The 20,874-nt window shown below is 37.7% G+C and overlaps 3 protein-coding genes across 5 annotated transcripts in view; 2 read left to right on the top strand and 1 right to left on the bottom strand.

The window, feature by feature from the left end:
• The first annotated feature begins 489 nt into the window (after window positions 1-489).
• ankrd2 (ankyrin repeat domain 2 (stretch responsive muscle)) lies at window positions 490-4,180 on the top strand. 2 transcript variants are annotated; one of them, XM_083539719.1, is made up of 9 exons: window positions 490-670; window positions 1,067-1,168; window positions 1,670-1,816; window positions 1,967-2,071; window positions 2,141-2,239; window positions 2,329-2,427; window positions 2,554-2,652; window positions 2,766-2,864; window positions 3,728-4,180. In XM_083539719.1, the coding sequence occupies exons 1-9, from the start codon at window positions 602-604 to the stop codon at window positions 3,809-3,811; spliced, it is 903 nt and encodes a 300-aa protein (XP_083395845.1). In that variant the 5' UTR covers window positions 490-601; the 3' UTR covers window positions 3,812-4,180. The 2 variants fall into 2 exon arrangements, with proteins under 2 accessions (XP_083395845.1, XP_083395846.1); XM_083539720.1 differs by lacking the exons at window positions 2,141-2,239; window positions 2,329-2,427.
• A 1,216-nt stretch (window positions 4,181-5,396) lies between these two features.
• morn4 (MORN repeat containing 4) lies at window positions 5,397-10,886 on the bottom strand. Of its 2 annotated transcripts, none has more exons than XM_083540670.1 (6): window positions 10,687-10,886; window positions 10,136-10,214; window positions 9,382-9,496; window positions 9,083-9,192; window positions 6,295-7,059; window positions 5,397-6,219 (listed from the first exon to the last, which is right to left on the bottom strand). In XM_083540670.1, the coding sequence occupies exons 2-5, from the start codon at window positions 10,200-10,202 to the stop codon at window positions 6,911-6,913; spliced, it is 441 nt and encodes a 146-aa protein (XP_083396796.1). In that variant the 5' UTR covers window positions 10,203-10,214; window positions 10,687-10,886; the 3' UTR covers window positions 5,397-6,219; window positions 6,295-6,910. The 2 variants fall into 2 exon arrangements, with proteins under 2 accessions (XP_083396796.1, XP_083396795.1); XM_083540669.1 differs by having other exon boundaries at window positions 9,382-9,492; window positions 10,132-10,214; window positions 10,687-10,851.
• Window positions 10,887-19,259: 8,373 nt separating this feature from the next.
• Window positions 19,260-20,874, top strand: part of nkx1.2la (NK1 transcription factor related 2-like,a) — a 2,831-nt gene continuing 1,216 nt past the window's right edge. Inside the window, exon 1 of the mRNA XM_083540646.1 lies at window positions 19,260-19,778. Coding sequence (XP_083396772.1) covers window positions 19,547-19,778 — 232 coding nt within the window. The 5' untranslated portion in view covers window positions 19,260-19,546. The remainder of the gene's footprint in view (window positions 19,779-20,874) is intronic.

Raw genomic sequence — 20,874 nt, 5'->3', positions numbered from 1 at the left:
GTTTGGCAATACTGTGGCTTGAACCTATGACTTCTGATCAGTAACCCAGTGGCTTAACCACTTCCCAGGGGGTGGTACATATTAAACAATTTACCTCAGAGTTTCATTATAAGAATAATACATGGGTTGTGATGTACTTAATAAACAACCATGTGTATTTGCTTCCAAAATTCTGAACACAGCATGAATACTTTGCAGTGATGATTATGACAGTAGTAAATATTTACAAGCTATTACTTGACACTAATAAAATAATTATAAATAACTGAATCCCCAAAAAAGGGTTTATTAAACAGGTTAAAACATCTTTTTTTTATGGATAAACAGCAAGCACAAGTTCCTGATACTAGAGTGTGTCATGTGTCTGTGTTGAGTTTAGCTCCCCACCACACCTGTCACACAGAGCACACTGTGAGCTCTGCATGCCTGCTGTGTGGCATAAGAGCACCCATAATGCCTTCCATTCGCTATAGTCCTGAGCGAGCTTATTTATAGGCGCCAGTTACTTCTCGTATTCCCTTTCATAAATAAATAACATTAATAAAGAAGCAACTTTCTAAATGGAATAACTTTACTTGTCTATACTCATTTATTTATCAGGATGAATAAGGATATTCTGTGGGCCACCACAATAGTTGACCAAAAAGCTGAGTTGGATCAACAAGAGCAGGTACGGCATAGATTCTCTACTTCAGGTTCTATGTCTATTAAAGCTAGGGTATGAAATATTATGAATATGAATATATGATATTATAAAATAAGATACTTACATTGTAGATTTTACAATTCAATTTATTTAATGTACATCAAATTTTCCTGACAGATACAAATATAAATAAAGCAAAATCAGCACTATTAACAAATTATTATACATTTACTCTAATAAATAGATGTTCAAACTCGATTTGATATCTTACACTTTTAGACAATATTGTCAATTTGTTTTATTGAGTTAGTAATCAACTTGTTACATAATCACATCAGTTTCCTAAAAGCTACATGCCTTTTTTCTGATCTATTGTTGCACTTGATTTAATAAAAAATTGATGAGTATTATTGTTTTCAGAAACACAAAACACATGCACAGAAACTGGGAATTGTGGATGATACTAAAAGCCGAAGTGAGATGAGCAATTGCTCACTCAATCAGAGTTTTGCAAATGTTCAGGTGAGTTGCTTTAAAAGTTGCTATGCTATTTAAAGAAATAAAAAAAAAGGTTTTCATTTCTTTGGTGAGAGAAAAAAACATTAGAAAACTGAATACTGTAATCTATACATTTAAATTCACATTCATCATTTGAGCAGAATGATATCACCATGGATTGGATTTCATAATAATTTCTTATTATTTTTATTTATTAGTTTGATTTTGTCATGCTGCAATATGACTACTGTAATCCAAACTAAACATCGTGGTATTTCATGGTCTTAAAGCTTAGAGCTTGGCATCAGCATTATTAGAGGTCAAAATGTAATGGTATCCAGCACAGATTCCTCACTCAATAACTTGCACTGTGATCTTAAACAGGAGAGGAGAAGGTAGTGCATGGTAATTTAATATATAATTAACAGTTTGATTGTTTGTTTATACATGAAACCTAAATTACAGCAGCACTTCATGTATACCTACTATATAGTATTTCACTGAAATGAATGGTGATGTCATCAGGTGGAGCAGCGAGTGAGGAAGACCTCATCTGATCTTAGGCATGAGATAGTTGATCTATTTGGTGCTGAAAATATTACCGAGCTCCACTCAAAAAAAAAGTCAAAGGATAAAGCAACACTATCTAGTAACCTACCCGACAATCACGTGGTAAGAAAATTCAAGTATTTTTAAGAACTTTATTAATATTTATTTCTTAAACCAATTATTATTGTTCTGTAATCATACATAATTATTTCCAGTTATTTATTTCAGTTATAGTTATAGTATAATTGTATTATCATTGTTTTTGTTAAATAGGGTTCTGTGGATTGTGAAAGCTTTCTAAAAGCAGCCACAAATGGAAACCTCAAAGTGGTTAATAAGTTCTTAGAAGATGGTGGAGAACCAAACATAGTTGATGAGGTAGTTCTTGTGTTCTTTACACTTACATTTCAATAATAATATTCTCCACAAAATGTTGTTGTTTTTTAGTTTAGAAAATCAGCACTTCATAGAGCTGCCTTTGAGGGTCATGTTAAGATTGTGGAGCGGTTACTGGATAAGGGAGCAAACATCAACTCCCAAGACCGGGTGATAAACTTTGAGTTAACATTTACTTAGCTTTTTTGTTTCCTTTTTTTGGCACAGGGTTGAATTCTGTGTTTTGCTTATTTTCTTAGTTGGCATGTACAGCTGTGCACTGGGCCTGCAGGGGTGGAAGTCTAGATGCACTTAAACTCCTGCAGAGCAGAGGAGCTGACTTAAATGTCAAAGACAAAGTAAAACACCTGTACAAAATTATGATATACTTAATGACTAAATGTTTGTGGACACCACCACATATTTGGCTATATTGCATGTAAATGATTGTGTAAACGAAAGTGTTTGGTTTCTGATACCCACAGCTTCTGAGCACTCCGTTACATGTGGCCACCAGAACGGGCCACTGGGAGGTTGTGGAGCATCTTGTGTCCAGTGGTGTGCAGATTAATGCTAAGGATCGGGTATGAGCTACAGGTTTTTTAATGTGTAGAATGATTTTATTACTTTAATCAGTGTGCAAACTTCTGTGGAATGTTCTCCATTACACCATTATTATTACTCACCTTGCTTTAAGGAGGGTGATACTGCGTTGCACGATGCTGTAAGACTGAACCGATACAAAATTGTCAAGTTACTAATAAGGGCAGGAGCAGACATGAAGATTAAGAACGCTGTAAGTATTACATGGCTCATGAAAAGCAGATAAATAAATGTGCTCTTGTCTTTTTTAAATGCACTATATGGCCAAAGGTTTGTCTAGAATGTTGTTGTGTCCTGTACATTACAATTTCTTTTCATTAGAACTAAGAAACTCGTACTGGTTTTAGCATACTGTAACAATACCCCTGTGCAAAAAACAATCTCTATGAAGAAATGGTTTGGCAAGGTCGGTGTAGAAGAACTTAATACCTCAACTGCATTAAACACCAGTGGGATGAACTGGAACACTGACTGCAGGATTTCTCACTTTACATCAGTGCCTGATATCACTAATGCTCTAGTAAAATGCATTCCTGGAAGAGTGGAGGTCATTCTAACAGCAAACTGGGGATAAAAAGTGCATATAGCTATGATGCTCAGATGTATAAATACCCTACATAGACAAAAGTTTGTGGACACCTAACCATAAGATTCGTATGTGCTTTTTGAACATCCAATTCCACATTTAATCCCATTTGCTGTTAGAATAACCTCCATTCTTCTGGGAAGATATTCCACTAGATTTCAGTGTGCTTGTGGAAATTTTGCTCATTTAGCCACTAGGACTTTAGTAAAGTCAAGTATGTTAAGGAGTCGTGGTGTGCAGTCAGCGTTTCAATTCTTTCCAAAGCTGTTGGGATGTAGCAAGGCTTGAGGTCAGAGCTTTATGCACAGGGCATTGTAATGGTGGAACAGGTTTGGGTCTTCATCTTGGTGTTAAACAGTTTGAGGAAGATCCACATATGACTGGAAAAGTCCAGTCTGACAATACATTTGGCCATACGGTGTAGTTTTGTCCATATAGTGTACAATAAAGTGCAAATCCATGTTTTTCAGGCAGGTGTAACGGCAACAGAGCAGGTGAAGATGTGGCAGTGTGACACGAAGGAGATGCTAGAGAAACTTGAGGAGATGAAATAATACAAACTGGCTTGAATGCCACATTTTAAAAAGTATAGATGATAATAATGTCTGTACAGGAATGACTGATGAACTCCTTCACTAAATTAGAATTATTGACTTGATTTTTAGCTGCTGGAAACATATGCGTATGAATAATCCCAACATTGTGTGTTTACTTTGAAACTGATATCATCCTAATTCAACAAGAATGGTCAATTTGTTTCATATTTTACATGTGGTGTATAGCACAAATGTGATATAAACAGCAGATTGCTGAGTTGTTGTTTAAATTAAATCTCTCAGGATTTTTTTTCTTATTAAAATGAAGTATTATTGAGTAGCCATTAGCCAAGCTCAAGTAAAACTATAACTGTTATTACCCACTAATGTGCAATTCATCTTCTGTTGCTGTGATCAAAGTTTTCAAAATCATGTTTACACAGTCAACGTTAACTGCATTAAAGTATAAATGTGCTGGCCATCTTTTATAAATATGTCATGTTCTAGGGACACACATAAATCAGGGTTAGGATTTCTGTTTTGTCCCTGACTTAACAGTAGGCTTTGTGAAGAGGTATTAGTGCATAGTTTCCGGTTACTATCAGGGGTTTACCAGTTTCCCCAAGTGACATGGATATACTGTACCATTGCCAGCCCAATGAATCAGCCTTATGAGACTTTAAAATATTTATTTGAAATTTAGAGAAAGATTCCCTCTGCTCAATCCCCAAATATGTCAAGTGCCGACTGGCCAGAGACAACGTGTGCAGATTAATCTGTGGGATGCTTTTGTAAACATTACATAGAAAAAAGACATCTACACTACATACTAAAGAGGGTTTTAGAGAGCAGACATTTCAGTATGTGGCTCTACTTACATTACATGTGACTTTTAGACTCTTTTGGCAGTTTGTCCATGGCGAGAGATTGATTTCCACCACCATTTGTTCAAACATTCATGCAAGCTTTAGGCTGCCTGGAATAGCATTGATTTTCCTTTTGCATTCATCAATTTTCCTTTGATGAATGAACAGTTTTGCCTAAAATTTGGAATTGTCTAAATTAGAAGATTTGTATGAACCTTTTTTTGCATTGTAATTTTTGCAATCCTCTTGAACCAGATGTTTTTTGAGATTCTCATCATGAAAAAGTGACTGCCAGTTTCAGCACTGTACTTATATTGACTACAAAAAAAAAGGCATTTAAAATCAATAAAATACAATAAAAAATTATATATAATTATACATAAAAAAAATACAGATGGATTGTCTTAGAATTTTGGGTCTACTGTAAATTTTGCCCAATTCTGTAAGCTGTCTGTATGACCACTAGAGGGAGCTATTGTGTGAAATAAACCCTGTCCTGCCCCAACGCAGACCTGTGATTTCTCCAGACATTATAAGGTTACTATAGGAGACTGGTGAAACAAAGCATCTGTTGATAATCTGCCGTAAAAACATAAAATATAATGCTTCAATTATATTTTATTAATTAGAAAATTTGTCATATTTAGCTGTCGATCAAAAATTATGTCTACAAGTCTATTGTATTTGCAACTAATGTTTGTTCAGGAGTTGAGGGATTCAGCAAATAAAACACTTACTTAGCACCTTATTATTTATTTTTAATTCCTGTTGGGTTTTTCCTGTTAGGGAAAGTTTTTTTTTTTTTTTTTTTTTACATTTTCACTCTCTCCAAACTTTTCAAGTAAATACTAAAGTTAATATACATTTTGGTGTCAAAAGTATAGATACAGTAATGAGTACAGCTTTGCACAATGCACATGGTAAAACAGTGTAACTACAGTTTGCTAATTAAACAATAAGCAAGAAACATTGTAATTGTGTATTATATGTTTACAAATGCATACACAAATAACTATAGTTTGCAATCAGTATCTAGGCATTGTATCAGTATAAGTCCATAACAACAATAACTTGTCAGTGGTAACAATTGTAGTAGTTTCCACTAAAATAAAAACAAACCTGTCCCTGTTTTCAAAATCTAGTTGTTCCTCCCCTTGACCATTGCCTGCTTTTGAGTGTTTTTTCCATTTTCTGGCACTTAAATGCTAAAAATAAATTATTACATGAACTGAGTGATAATCTGAATACTCTTACTGACATAAGGCTCAATGGACTTCACCAATGATTGTTGATTCTTAGTAGATACACTTTATGTACACATACCATTACTGAATGAATACTATAATGCTGAAGGTAAAGAGGCGAACTTCCTAGTGCTTGTTCTACCGTTCTTATAAAAATGATCAGATACATGCTTTTTCAGTGCAGTTACAGTACTAATTAGTCATTAGTTGACTGACGACACCTTTTTATCTATACATGTATTAAGAAAATACCAGAGAAAGTGCATGAAGATAAATGATACACACTGGTGATAGTACACACATTCAAGAGGATCACCTGCATGGACTCTTGCACTGTCCAGACTTTAATTTTAAAATCATATCCTAATCTGTGTACTTAAAATATGTCCACCGAGTGTATAGGCTTCTGATTATCTCAAACATCAATACTGGATATATGATGTTTTTTTCCATGAGGTATATACAAATGCAGATATTATATTTTGAATTTATATTCAAGATTGTTTCTCAGATGGTTTTCACCAAAAATTTAAAAGTGCTTGATTATAACATTTAAATAAACAAAAATGTTCAATAAATAAATACATAATTAAGAAGGTACACAATTACAGTTTCACAAAGGCAAACAAATTCACACTTAGACAGATTCCTCATTTTAAACACTCAGTAGCCCCATGTTGTTGATGGCGACTTTGGTTTCTCGATATCGAAGATGAAATAGTTCACATTGATGCAGCAATAATAACCTTGCCCAGTTTTTTTTTTTTCTTTCTATATGATATTAAACTAGAGGTATCGAAAACAGACCAGCACTGAGAGACAGAAGGAAAGGAAACCCTGTTATCCATTCTTGAGGGTCTGCTGTAATGCCCATGTGAAAGAGAGCAGAAAGTGTGCAGATCCTGAATCAGTTTCATGCTCGATCTTTACCTCTGCAGAAGGAGTAGTGTTTGGAAAGCTGATCTGAGAGCAGCAGTATGGTGATTATCAAACTATTAGTGTGTCGATCATACGGAGAGGCTGCGTGCAGTGCAAGCTGAGCTCCGGGCCCTCTGCACCACCGCCTGGCTCTTCTCCCGCTTCAGCAGCTTGTTGTCAGAAAAGATCCCTTCGTTCCGTGGAATACCATGGGAACCATCCGGAAATGTCAGCAAGCCTGCAACGGAAGCCAAAACAACAAACAGTATCCTTATTTATTCATATTATAAAACTTAAAATAATAATAATAATAATAATAATAATAATAATAATAAATTTCTCTTGAAACAATTAATGAAGCCATCAAATGTCATGCACACTATAGAAAAAGCTCAGTGGTTAAGGCTCTAGATTTCTGATCAGAAAAGTTGAAGGGTTAAATTCCCAGCCACTTTTGGGCCTCTGAACAAGACACTTAACCCACTCTGCTCCAGGGGGTCAGTATCATGGCTTTTAACAAGCTTGGGTATGCAAAAATAGAATTTAACTGATATATATATATATGTAGTAAAAGACACTTTCTTAATGCCGAATTGCCATTTTAATGTGTTCATATGCCCTCATATAGCAAATAATTCTTAGCTTAAGCAGTGGGACATCATCATCATCATGTCCACTGTGAGAGACATAATGTTAAAAAAAAAAAAAAAATCCAGAAATCACAATATGATTTTTAAACTATTTATTTGTATGATACAGCTGCAAATAAGTATTTGAACACCTGTCTATCAGCTAGAATTCTGACCCTCAAAGACCTGTTAGTCTGCCTTTAAAATGTCCACCTCCACTACATTTATTATCCTAAATTAGATGCACCTGTTTGAGGTCGTTAGCTGCATAAAGACACCTGTCCACCCCATACAATCAGTAAGAATCCAACTACTAACATGGCCAAGACCAAAGAGCTGTCCAAAGACACTAGAGACAAAATTGTACACCTCCACAAGGCTGGAAAGGGCTACGGGGAAATTGCCAAGCATCTTGGTGAAAAAAGGTCCACTGTTGAAGCAATCATTAGAAAATGGAAGAAGCTAAACATGACTGTCAATCTCCCTCGGACTGGGGCTCCATGCAAGATCTCACCTCGTGGGGTCTCAATGATCCTAAGGAAGGTGAGAAATCAGCCCAGAACTACACGGGAGGAGCTGGTCAATGACCTGAAAAGAGCTGGGACCACCGTTTCCAAGGTTACTGTTGGTAATACACTAAGATGTTATGGTTTGAAATCATGCATGGCACTGAAGGTTCCCCTGCTTAAAACAGCACATGTCCAGGCACGTCTTAAGTTTGCCAATGACCATTTGGATGATCCAGAGGAGTCATGGGAGAAAGTCATGTGGTCAGATGAGACCAAAATAGAACTTTTGGGTCATAATTCCACTAAACGTGTTTGGAGGAAGAAGAATGATGAGTACCATCCCAAGAACACCATCCCTACTGTGAAGCATGGGGGTGGTAGCATCATGCTTTGGGGGTGTTTTTCTGCACATGGGACAGGGCGACTGCACTGTATTAAGGAGAGGATGACCGGGGCCATGTATTGCGAGATTTTGGGGAACAACCTCCTTCCCTCAGTTAGAGCATTGAAGATGGGTCGAGGCTGGGTCTTCCAACATGACAATGACCCGAAGCACACAGCCAGGATAACCAAGGAGTGGCTCTGTAAGAAGCATATCAAGGTTCTGGTGTGGCCTTGCCAGTCTCCAGACCTAAACCCAATAGAGAATCTTTGGAGGGAGCTCAAACTCCATGTTTCTCAGCGACAGGCCAGAAACCTGACTGATCTAGAGAAGATCTGTGTGGAGGAGTGGGCCAAAATCCCTCCTGCAGTGTGTGCAAACCTGGTGAAAAACTACAGGAAACGTTTGACCTCTGTAATTGCAAACAAAGGCTACTGTACCAAATATTAACATTGACTTTCTCAGGTGTTCAAATACTTATTTGCAGCTGTATCATACAAATAAATAGTTAAAAAATCATACATTGTGATTTCTGGATTTTTTTTTTTTAGATTATGTCTCTCACAGTGGACATGCACCTACGATGACAATTTCAGACCCCTCCATGATTTCTAAGTGGGAGAACTTGCAAAATAGCAGGGTGTTCAGATACTTATTTTCCTCAATGTATATACTGGTATTCACAATGAACTAATATTTACACATCATTTTCAAATTATTGACTTTAGAATTCTTGAATACCATGTCCTTCTACACGCCCATTTTTGAATTCTCCTTCAAACTTCATCCCATCGAATCTGCTAAACACTCCAACACCTTGGAATTTTCCTTGGGCAAATTCACCTTCAAACCTTGAATTGAAAAGTGACAGAATGATTTTTACTGCACACATACAACAGACACAAGTCCTTAAAACTATTTATGAGGAATACCTGTTTGATAAGTATCAAGTCTCTATGTTAACAACGAATTGTTAACTAAATATCATATTTAAATATCACTATGTTGCCTGAGGATTGCAATCTGTTTTCATATCTCACCTGGATCCATCGGGGAACATTAAGACCCCAGAGCCATGGAACAGGCCATTCTCAAAGTGACCCTTGTAACAAGTGCCATCAGAGAACTTCAGCTGCCCTACACCATGTCTCCTTCCTGTATAGAAGACATAAGGTACTTTGGAATACGTGTTAATACGCATTGTGATGAAATGTTCAGTGGTGCTTTTTCCAATAGCATGGTGTGAATAATTCGTTTTTTTTTTTCTTTTTGCCTTGTTTCCCATGCTACTTCAGTCAGGAGATTTCTTACTGAAATTCACAACAGTAATCCACTAAAAGCTTTTGAAAGCTGTCAGAGGGAAATCTTGAGGGACTGAGTCAGAGGGTGGCTAAGACAGAGCTTTTTGGCAAGTATTTGGGAGTTATATGAGCAGTACACTATGAGCAATACACTCCAGATAACAAGCTCAAGGAACCAGGGCTGATAGCAGAGAGAGAGGTCTACTATATTTGCCAAATTCTTGCTCATTTTCTAACCCATAAGTTGTTGTTACGACCATGAAAAGGAAAATATTTGCCTTTTGGCATTTGACTGATTTGTTTTTTGTACAATTTCATGACGTTGTAGTATAGAATATAAAGCAATCGTATACCGCACATGCTGTTGACATTAATTTTGAATTCGGTACAATGCATACAGATATCAAGAGATCAGAATGATATTATCACAGCCTACAAGAGCAGGAGTTGAGTAGAATAGAGAAGCAAGGGCTACAGGGGAAGAATGACTTGCCTTCTTTCCATTCACCACTGTACTCTTCCCCAGTTGAGTAAGTGAAGGAGCCCCTGGTTAGTGTCATGCCTCGACCACCCTGCAATCACAAGATCACCCAACATGAAATCAAACAAATCTGAAAATCGTTCGCCTTTCACACTACCATGTGCAGTTTCAGACAATTATACAGTACACTGCAAGGAGAGAACATTTTTAGACATCTCCATCTCCACTGGAGCACACGAATGGAATACAGGCACTCACAGCTGTCTCGATGGTGAGGTTACCACGTGCCACCATTTTAAGCCTTGAATGTTTTATGTGGAAAGTCTAGACAGAAAATAATAGCACGGGGGAAAAAATGGTCGTCGCCTAAGTAATTGACCAGGAATTAGCAAGTAATCGCATTGTCGCCTGCATCTGTACCGCTCACGCTCACACACACACACACACACACACACACACACACGCAATTACATCGCAGGCTAGAGCAGGAAAAGACTTCAGACTGGCCCTGACACCGAGCCTCTTCTCTGTGATCTGAGGGACGAGGCGAAAAAAATGTTTACCTGTATAATGTCCTTGATTTCGCAAAAACATTAAAACTCCTTTGTAAAAAAAAAAATTAAAAGGTGTGATCGGTTTCCTGAGACAGATAGAGGAAAAATAAGACTAGCAGTAGTATATCGAGCTCTCTGCGGCAGCCTCTGGCGCGCGCCTCGGCTCGGCTCGGCTCGACTCGACTCGCGCACGGCTCTACTGGCAACGCGACCTGCTCGGAGGCTCGACTTCCGGAAGATCGGCGCGTGTCATTGAGCGCTTTTCCCGGCTATGCATTCAAAGCGCATGCTGATTGGCTGGCTGCGGAATTTCCGTTAACGCCGCTAACACCGTTTCCTCAGAGGCGTGCTCGTCTACTTGGGAGTGTGATTGTGCTGTAGATTCATTTAATCTGGAAAGGTGGTTAAACTGATAACGCGGGAGGTGACATTCCCAAAATACAGACCACTGATTTCAGATTGGCACATACCGACTGTTAACCTGACCAGGAAGCAGTGAAAACACAAGTCTAATGTGACTGATACACCTAAACCTATACAAACACGTGTCCCTCTTCATCCAATTTTATTCAATGAACCAGTATGGAACAAAATATTAAACATCCAGAAAGTACAAGTTTAAATGAAAATGCGTTTGTGACAGTTGGTAGACCATATACGCCACACCTGCGAACAAATCCAGTATACTCTGATGATCAACCGGGCTGGTCAAACTGTTAGACCGTGTTTGATCAACAATTGTTAGAGATTTTTTTTTGCCTTGTAAAAATTCAAGAAGTGTACAATGCACTATTAGAATCAGTCATTCTGAAATTTCATGTCAGCTTTCAAACCTTCCATCCATCCCAACTTCAGGCCAGGCTGGATTTTTCTGCAGGGACAGTGTCCTGTAAGCAATCCAAATATCCATTTTGACCCTTTCTGTCATAATAAGAACTGGAACCTGTCTCAAATGCAGTCATCGAAGTCTCCTTGAGAAAGTTGGAGAGTCTATTTTACAGTCTGTATGACCCTCCGACTCTGACACTAACTCAACACATCTGACAATTGATCTCTTCATCCTGCCCAGAACCATCCAGATTTTGAACTGGAGTGGATATTTATGATGGACTCTATAAAGTTGAAGAGGTGGTAATGGGAAATGTCGATAAAGATTTCTCCTTGGAGATGTATTGCTTGTAATACTGAGGATGAGTTGTTTTCGCTGTAGAATGGCCATGAATTATATAGGGCCGTAAGTCAAACACCATCAGCACTGTCGGATAAAATGACCCAGCTTCGCAAGAGCTAATTTTCCAAAGAAGAAAGTGGTATGTATTTTATAAATATATATATAAATTAGCCTAAAAGTACTATCACCTGGTTACATTAAGCTTAATTTTATTTATTTCAAACACACAGACAGAGAAAGTTTGAGAGACAGCAATGACTAAAAAGAATTTCTCTCTTTTTGACCTTCAGTCCATAGTCATCATGCTCATAGGCACACACACACACACACACACACACACACACACACACACACACACACACACACACACACACACACACACACACACACACTCACAAAACCAGGGACTAAATTAGCCTCCTTTAGAGATCATTGCCCTTTACTGGTAATAAATCAGCATTGTGCTCATTCTCAAGGGAAATGGACAGTCAATCCCATATGCCCCAGAGTGACAGGATGGGTTGTGCAAGCATCACTACACATAAGCGCCCATTTAGCACCACATAATACCCCCCCAAACACACACACACACACACACACACACACACACACACACACACACACACACACACACACACACACACACACACACACACACACACACACACAAACAAACACAAGCTAAACAGCGAGGTGAGTTTGCTCTCCTTGCAAGAAAAATCCCAAAGGTCAACTTCTAGTAGGTGGGGGTGGACCACAGAGCGTTGATGGTCATCTCTCTCTCTCTGGCTTAATTGGGTCCATAATTCTTTGTTTGCCAGATCATATGATGAGAGCTGTGTGAACCGTACATTTCAAACCAAGGTGAACAGGGTTATGGTGTCTAAATTTTCTATGTTAGAATGCTGTAAACTTTGACATTACATAAGCACAATTTAAATAATTGTGGGGTGTTACCTAATACCTTCAATATCTAGATGTTTTAACATGTAAGTGTTTCGTTCAGGCCAGGGTTACACTGTATCCTTACACTATTTCAGTATCGTACAACAACAGAATTTATCGTGAATGTGTCAGTCCAACACACACACACACACACACACACACACACACACACACACACACACACACACACACACACACACACACACACACACACACACACACACAGACTAAGGAGCCACTTGTCTGGTTGCCTACATGCATGTTTTTGAATTGTAAGAGTACACAAGAGGTAACCCACTGGTAACCTGCATAGAAATTTGAAGAACATAGGAAACACTATACAGGCAGGGACCTGATTTCAGAATCGAATTCTGGGCAGTGAGGCAGCACTGCTACCCACCAAACCACTGTGACACCCTTTAATGTTCTTTTTTAGTAACCTTTCAATAAAACTTGCCTGGTTTTATGGCTTTTAAGTGGCTCGGTAGAGTAATTAAGAAAAATCTGCATTAACTGTAACCCTTATTAACAAGAGATGCCCTGTCCATTACAGTGGAGATTTTTAAAATAGTTAGTAAACCTATGCACACCCTATATTGTATATGAGCTCGGAGTGATTAAGACTAAGGAATTAAGAGCGATATGATTTTTGATCAATTTGATATTTTGACATGGTATGTGGTGCTACTATAAATTAAATTCCATGCATCAGTAATGTGGGTTTGGTAAAGTACTTAGCAGTCCAAAGGCCAAAGAGAGATAGAGAGTTAGAATGAAACATATCACACAGGGGCACACAACATAAGCACACACACACACACACACACACACACACACACACACACACACACACACACACACACACACACACACACACACTGCTCACGGCACAGAACCTTGTCAGATGAAAAAGAGCAATTAGGATAGAAATGAGGGGAAATCACAGGGGAAGCAGGCGATGAAGACTTTATTGATTAGCGAGATTTCACAGATCCACCTTTCACTGTAGCAATTACACTGAAGTCATTAGAGACCAGCGCTACAGAAGTAGCAAAAATGATTGTCTAAACAGCCCATGATAGCGAAGTTAGCATAGTTAGGCTTCTCTAAAACTATTAATGAGCAGCTTTTATACAGACTCAAAAATGAATTGCAATTAAATAGAAGCTTTTTGAAATCAATATATTCGATTGCAGTGCATGTCTGAAATGATCTTCTGTGTGCCAGAGACCTCAGTAAAGTGATAGGAAAGTTTGCAATGCGATGGACAAATAAATACTTCTTTGGCATTAGTGTCATTACATGGAATCTTTGATGATCTGTGATGTGTAGTGTAGTGTGTAGTTACCTGCCATTTTCACATAGAGTGCAGGCTAAAGTATCACTGGATAACATGTTGCCTATGAAGCTATTATGAGCCGGTTAGTTTTACATGCATGTGACTGTTATGAAAAGGATGGCTTAAAAATATAACAAATACTTTGTAAACAGTATGTATGTTAGGAAAGGACAATATGTTTATGTTAATAAATATTAATACAATATTTTAACAAAGCTAGCTGCAAAATTACTCAACTTTGTACAAGAATTACAATACAATAACTGTGTCCTGAACCTAAATTAATGAGCATATGGAACATCTGGAGTATCACAGGACTAAAGGCCCAACTTAAAATGCAAAATAAATTGCATTGGCTAACTAAGTAGTAATTAGTAATAAAAATAACATGATACAAAAATATAACATTTAAAGACTAGACAATGAGCAAAGGTCTATTTGTGACGGTTTTAGCATCACACAGTGAAGATATTCTATATGCTCTACTGCTTTCTATTGGCTTCATCCCAAAAGGTATAAATTCCTGGAGAAACTTTTCTTTATTTTTTCAAGTACATGGATATCAAGGCAAGAACATCACTATCCTCTTGAACCCTTTTGAACGCTTCAGCTTACATTCATTGCTCTCATACTTATTGTCTATAAACTATATTGCCGATTAGAAAATTTTGTCTTTTTTTTGCTAATCTTACCTTTTAGCAGCCATGTAATTATTGATTAGTAAAATATGCTCTAACGGGAATAACATCCTTAAGATAATAATATGCCTGGGGCTTAAGATTTACACATGAACCAATGAACTGACAAAATTGCTACGAGTACAGAACTTTTCAGAACTAGAAACATGAACACCAAGGGCAGTAGGATGCATGGTGTGGTTAGTAGAGAGTGAAGCGGTGTGTGTTAAAGGGACAAACACAATCTGTTTCGTTCTCAAATAGAGATGAATCTGGCTCTGCTTCCTTTCATTCAATCAGCCATGCTTGGCCAGTTCTGCCGTGCATCGCTCCCTCTTAACACTCATAACCATTAATCCCAGACATATTATTTATATTGTCTAATTGTAAAGAGGATGAATTATCAATTATGGTTAGTGCTTAATTGCCCTTCATAAAGTTAGCTTTCCTCTGGCTTTAAAGTGGCCTATTTAAACAATGTAACTAATAACCCTACCTTTACATGCAGAATGCATCCTCATTGTTGAGATCAGCGAGTGTGAGAGTTACTCCTAATTTAACGGGCAATGGAGGGAAGGCATGCAGGTGGCACAAGGGGGACTCGTTAGGCATTAATGAATTGTGACACGACCTTCTGAGAACAATGAGGAATTAATGCAGCAAGTGACAGACAGAATCTCACATCTGCCTTAGGACTGTATCCAAAGATGCTGTACAGGGTAGGTACAAATATGAATTTGTGTTTACTCTTAATAATATGATTATTTTATTTTACTCTCTGTTCTAAACTTTGCCTTTTCCAATAATTCCTTTAAACACATAATACAAGCCATGTGTGTGAATGACTCTTTAGAGTGACAAATGTACTTGTGTCTTCAGAGCACTGACACTTTAGGTGACACATGAAGGCTAATGACAAAGTCTTAACTTTTAAAAACAAGTAATTTCCTGATTGTCCTTCAAACTAAAATACAATTATCACACTTTTCATTTTTTTCCATTTCTCACAATCCTCGTAAACCTTTTCACAGTAGTTATTAAAGTAGGCAAACTGACCTCTGTCTGTGAATTTGTGTGCGTATGGATGGGTGTAGGCACAAGTGGTGGTCCGTTAGTGAGGGAATGACAGAGTCCCTCGGTGTAATTATCCTCTCCTGCAATGATGCGGCCCTTTAACAGATCGCTCAGCGACTTTCCACATCTGCTCCATGTCAGCATCTGGCAGAAGCGCTCAGCCATCCCGGACGCAGCGGAGAGCCCTCATTAGAGTCACCGCTAAACAACTAGAAGTGCTAGGACAATTATGGGGCAATGAAGCTGACCTTGTACCCACCTCAACACCTTCAAATGTTTATTTTTTTCATTAGTATTAGAGGACTGTAAGAGAATCTCCAATGATCTCCATATTCATGTTAATTATATGATCATTTAACCAGGCAAATTTATTTATTTATGTTTCTGCTAAATGGTTTGTCTATGCTGTTGATGTACTACCGAGGACGTCAACAGCGTAGACAAACCATTTAGAAATTAAATTAAATGAAAAGTGTCTACTTGTCTTTCTATTTCAATCAAAGAAAACAGGAAAGATCCCTCAGAATTTCTTGTGCTGATGTTTCGGACTTTAAAAGACAGACACGGTGGGCCCTCTGTTCTTTTGTCTGAATGTACTTTGTACATGAACAGAGGGAACATGGGTTGACAAAGGGAATAGCTCTGTCTGTGAATGGAATCCCACCCAGTGATGTGAATCCCACCATTACACAAATTATCCGATGTTTAGCAGACTGCTCCAGTCTTCCTGGTGTGCCACTGATTTTATGGAAGTGGGAACTCAGAAACGGTGGGAGGCTTCGTCCATAAGTGTGCCCACTCCACAGGCACCCTCAATCCCTGTCTGTGAGCTCCTCTGATCTCTGCTGCCTTGAGCATCTCTTTGTGGACATAACTGCTCGCAGCAGCTGCTGCTCTTTTAGGCAGCCTCCTTTTCCTCTTGCAACTTTTGTACTAACAATACCTGTATCTGCATTGTTACTAGGACACACTTTTGTTTCCTATCCCTGTGTAAACAAACATGTGTGCGGTGTGGGCCACAGAGAGGAAGTTGTAAACCACCAATAAGAGCTCATTCATATGGAGTTTCTCAGTTACCAGTCTTGCATATGCTAATGAAGACAAACAGAGGACTCAGTGGGGACAGACTGGCTCATGTTTTTTCCAGGTTACATTCAAAAAACATGGTGGTCACCTACTGGAAAAGGAGGAAGAACAAAACCCTATCTGACAGGCGATTAAATCTGTCTGTAACGTAAGTGAAGTGAAGTATCCTGCAATATAAGTGAAATGCATGGGACAGGCTGTAATTAAACTTTAGTTGTTACTATATACGTTATAATTATTTACATACACTTCTTCCAAATTGATTCAAGTTAAAATACAATTTAAATTCAATTAAATTTAAGTTGCTGCTAAAAATGGGCAACAGTAGCTCATTAGCAGTTCACAACATTCATAACACATAAAACCATGTTCCATATACTATTTTTTTATACAAATGTAATATCCTAGTGGATTGACTGGTATTTTTTTCTTTTTTTTTTTTTTTTTCTAGATCCATTTTTCTAATATTTCATTATTTCTACTTTCTGTTTCATGTTAACTGGATATAAGCCAAGATATTGATCCACTTCTTTTCACTACTTGTGTACTGAAACAAGTTCAAATCTGATTGAGTGTAAGCACCCATATAAAAAGCCATATAAGGTACAGCATTTTAGACATTGTGTGGTAAGTGAGGTACCTAATCGTATAGTTGCACAACTTAATGGTCCAATGGTTAAACCCCTCTTTAGTGAGACCAAGCATTATTGGGCTTTTTTTTATCAGTGTTGGACAGCCGCTGAGCCTATTGATCCATAATGTAGGTGACCTGAGTTCCAGCAGCATAAATATGATCAAAACTAGTCATATAGTACAGATGGACTATTACCTGTCAAGATAAACAGATAATAAAAATCTGCACACACCGCTAAATGTAGAAGATTCAGTCTGTGAATAATGAAAATGAAATGTGCCCTCTTAGAAGACTCCTTTATTGGCCTGCACTACATCATAATACTGAATTTTATTAAGATTAATTTATCTTTTCGTTTTTTCACATGATAACATTTTCATTGCCGGTGTAGTTTCATAAAAAAAAAAAAAAAAAAAAATTAATGGTTTCAGATAATACTCACAAAACCTTATGTGAATACCCATTCTTAAACAAGAATCACATAGATGTGAAGTATATGTGATTCTTCCATTAAGACATGAAATTAAGAAGTAGCTTTTCTAAAAAATATGCAATTTTATATGTAAATGTTTTAATGTTCCGAATGTGAATATGTGAAACGTAAAGCAATATAACTGGAAGTGGATGGTTATTATTTTTACAACTGGTTGAACAATAAAAGTATTTATATAATAATATATATAATAATTTTCAGGGGTTTTGGTAGATTCTACTTGGAAAACCATGGTGTCTTTGTCCAAATACTATACTGCTGATTGATGTGGTCCACCATGTCATACATGAACAAATGGGGAAAAAAAAAAAAAGGGGGGGGGGGGGGGGTCTTAATTTTTAATTAAACTTTCTCATTTCAATTTTTGTTGTTGTTTGATTTTGAGATTAAAAATTAAGTAAATTAAAGTGAAATGGAAGAAACATTTGACACAATTTGAAAAAGTCTTTAAAAAATATCACTGATCAGGTCACTGATCTTACAAACATATGGCTGTATTACCCACTGTTACACATTGTACACTGTAAATACTTTTTTTTGCTTTTGTTTTTTTTATTGTACTGCAAGTTTTTCTGAGCTAAAAAACTTTGAAAATACAATGCATTAGCAAAAAATCTATTAGCAAAATAGAATTATAGAGATTTTTTCTATGTACTAATTTATTTTTTCTTTTTTTCTTTTTCATTCATTTCTTTATCTATCAATAATATGTAATCATATATGAGGAACCATGACAGCTTTCATTTAAATGTAAAACGGTTTCGTCTAATGAAACTTACTTCCAGATATCAAAATAGATTTTTGGCTCTTCATAGGAAACCGTTTGTGCATCTTTCCTTTAAGGATTCTCAGTTCTTTGAGAGTTTACTGATAATATTTCTTTCGTTCACCAAATGAACACATACAACACAGATTATTTGGACGCTTTAAAAAAACTATTTTATCAAACGCTTTGATTTACTTATGTTGAGGACACGTGTGAATTTGGCTTCATTTCTATAAATGACTTTAAACGGTTCATTGCTCTCATCCTGCCACCTGCCAGTCCGCCTCCCTGTGGAGCGGAGCATCTTATTGATTTAAATGTGGAAGAATGTAAGTGCTGGCTGGTTTAAGCTCTACTAACAGAGACCACGTGACGTCACGTGAGTGAGCGCGAGAGCGCGCGCGCCTGTTCGAAAGCTGTTCGCACACCCCTCCATCCAAACACACACACACACACACACACACACACACACACCGGGAAAAGATCACCCACCTCTCCATCCCCACACGCACCGGGAAAAGCTCACACACCTCTTCATCTACAAGCACACAAACACACACTGGGATCCATCCACGCACCGGGGAGGAGTGCGCGCGCCAGTGTATCTCCGAGGTTAAAAAAAACCTCTAGCGATCTCGTTTTCCCACCAAAGTGTCCTGGTGTCAATTTGACATCCGGCTGAAGATGTTTGAACACCAGGACCCCTCGCTGAAAACAACGACAGGTCATAGAATTTCCTTTTCAATTATGGACATTCTGGACCCTCACAAGTTCACACGTAAAAAGCTAGACGGACTTTCTCAAGCGAGCAGCGAGACGCCTTTACTGAGCACGGAGTTTGGAAACATGTCCAGTTCACCCTCAGGCAGAGAGACACCTTCTCCAACTGAACCATTACTCCTCAACAAGAATCCAGGTGAATGCACGTGCTCTTCTTTCTGATTTAATGCAGGAATAAATGCATCAAACTGCTAAACTTTGTGCAGCAGCAATTGCATTGGGAATATTTTAGTAAGAATTGAAATACTGCACAGGTGATGCAAGATAACTAGTCTAGTTTAATATATATATATATATATATATATATATATATATATATATATATATATATATATATATATATATATATATATATATGTGTGTGTGTGTGTGTGTGTGTGTGTGTGTGTGTGTGTGTGTGTGTGTGTGTGTGTGTGTGTGTGTTTTTCACCTTCCAATGTATGTTGACCTTCCCCTAATATCCAATGCCGTATTTCCTTCCCCAGTCACAAAGAGCCGCTTTCTACAGTTAAGTATGTGATTGGCATAGGGGCACGGGGGGGCATCGGGGGCGATAATAGTTTAAATCGTCCCATTGAGAATGGCTGCGCTCACTTTGATCGATATTCCATTACTGGATGCTGCATATCTCCCTCCAGCACCTTGCAGGTAGCTCCAAACTTTAAACCCCCTTCCATGTCTGATCCTAAATATCGCTCGATTAAAACTTCTCTTTAAATAGATGACATTTATCGATTTGCCGACAAATATGAAACTCTATTAGCACGTCACGGGTAGATGCTAGGGCTGGATTTAAGCGGGATTTCTTTCCGCGACATGACATTTGAAGCGATGTGTGATTTATAAATTATTAAGGGATTAGAGCCCAATCCACCCAAGTCCCCTTCTTAACCTTCGCTTCGGTGCTCGCGCCGAACTCCCGATCTATAACCTTTACTCCCCTGCTCCACTGCTCCATGCTAATGCATCATCATTTACATTCCAAATAAACCGCTTTATAGGAACAGGTCTCATTTGTAGCTCTTTATTAGTTTGTTGCTTGTGAACACCACTGTAATGAAAGCTGATATAAACAAGGTTGGCTTTTATTAGTACAATACTCCATATTTATTAAGGAATATTTTCATTGTACATTTTCCAGTAATAGTCATGGTAACGTGTGAAGCATTGAGAAGAACGTAATGCAGCTGTTTAAGGTCATATAAGGCAAAAAAAATAAATAAATCCGAAAA

This window comes from Silurus aristotelis (genome assembly GCF_946808225.1).
Source record: "Silurus aristotelis genome assembly, chromosome: 4".
Classification (NCBI taxonomy): domain Eukaryota; kingdom Metazoa; phylum Chordata; class Actinopteri; order Siluriformes; family Siluridae; genus Silurus; species Silurus aristotelis.
Note: the sequence above shows the minus strand (reverse complement) of the source record. Positions and strands in the feature narration are given on the sequence as shown.

What these genes read in the sequence shown, in the direction of transcription:
- morn4 (XM_083540670.1), bottom strand. Translation starts at nt 10,202, where the DNA reads ATGACACTAACCAGGGGCTCCTTCACTTACTCAACTGGGGAAGAGTAC. An exon ending in CAGTGGTGAATGGAAAGAAG is followed by an intron (nt 9,497 to 10,135) that starts GCAAGTCATTCT and finishes TCTTCTATACAG; the next exon opens with GAAGGAGACATGGTGTAGGG. An exon ending in TGGGCGTGTAGAAGGACATG is followed by an intron (nt 7,060 to 9,082) that starts GTATTCAAGAAT and finishes CTTCCGTTGCAG; the next exon opens with GCTTGCTGACATTTCCGGAT.
- ankrd2 (XM_083539719.1), top strand. Translation starts at nt 602, where the DNA reads ATGAATAAGGATATTCTGTGGGCCACCACAATAGTTGACCAAAAAGCT. An exon ending in ACCTACCCGACAATCACGTG is followed by an intron (nt 1,817 to 1,966) that starts GTAAGAAAATTC and finishes TTTGTTAAATAG; the next exon opens with GGTTCTGTGGATTGTGAAAG. An exon ending in AACCAAACATAGTTGATGAG is followed by an intron (nt 2,072 to 2,140) that starts GTAGTTCTTGTG and finishes GTTGTTTTTTAG; the next exon opens with TTTAGAAAATCAGCACTTCA.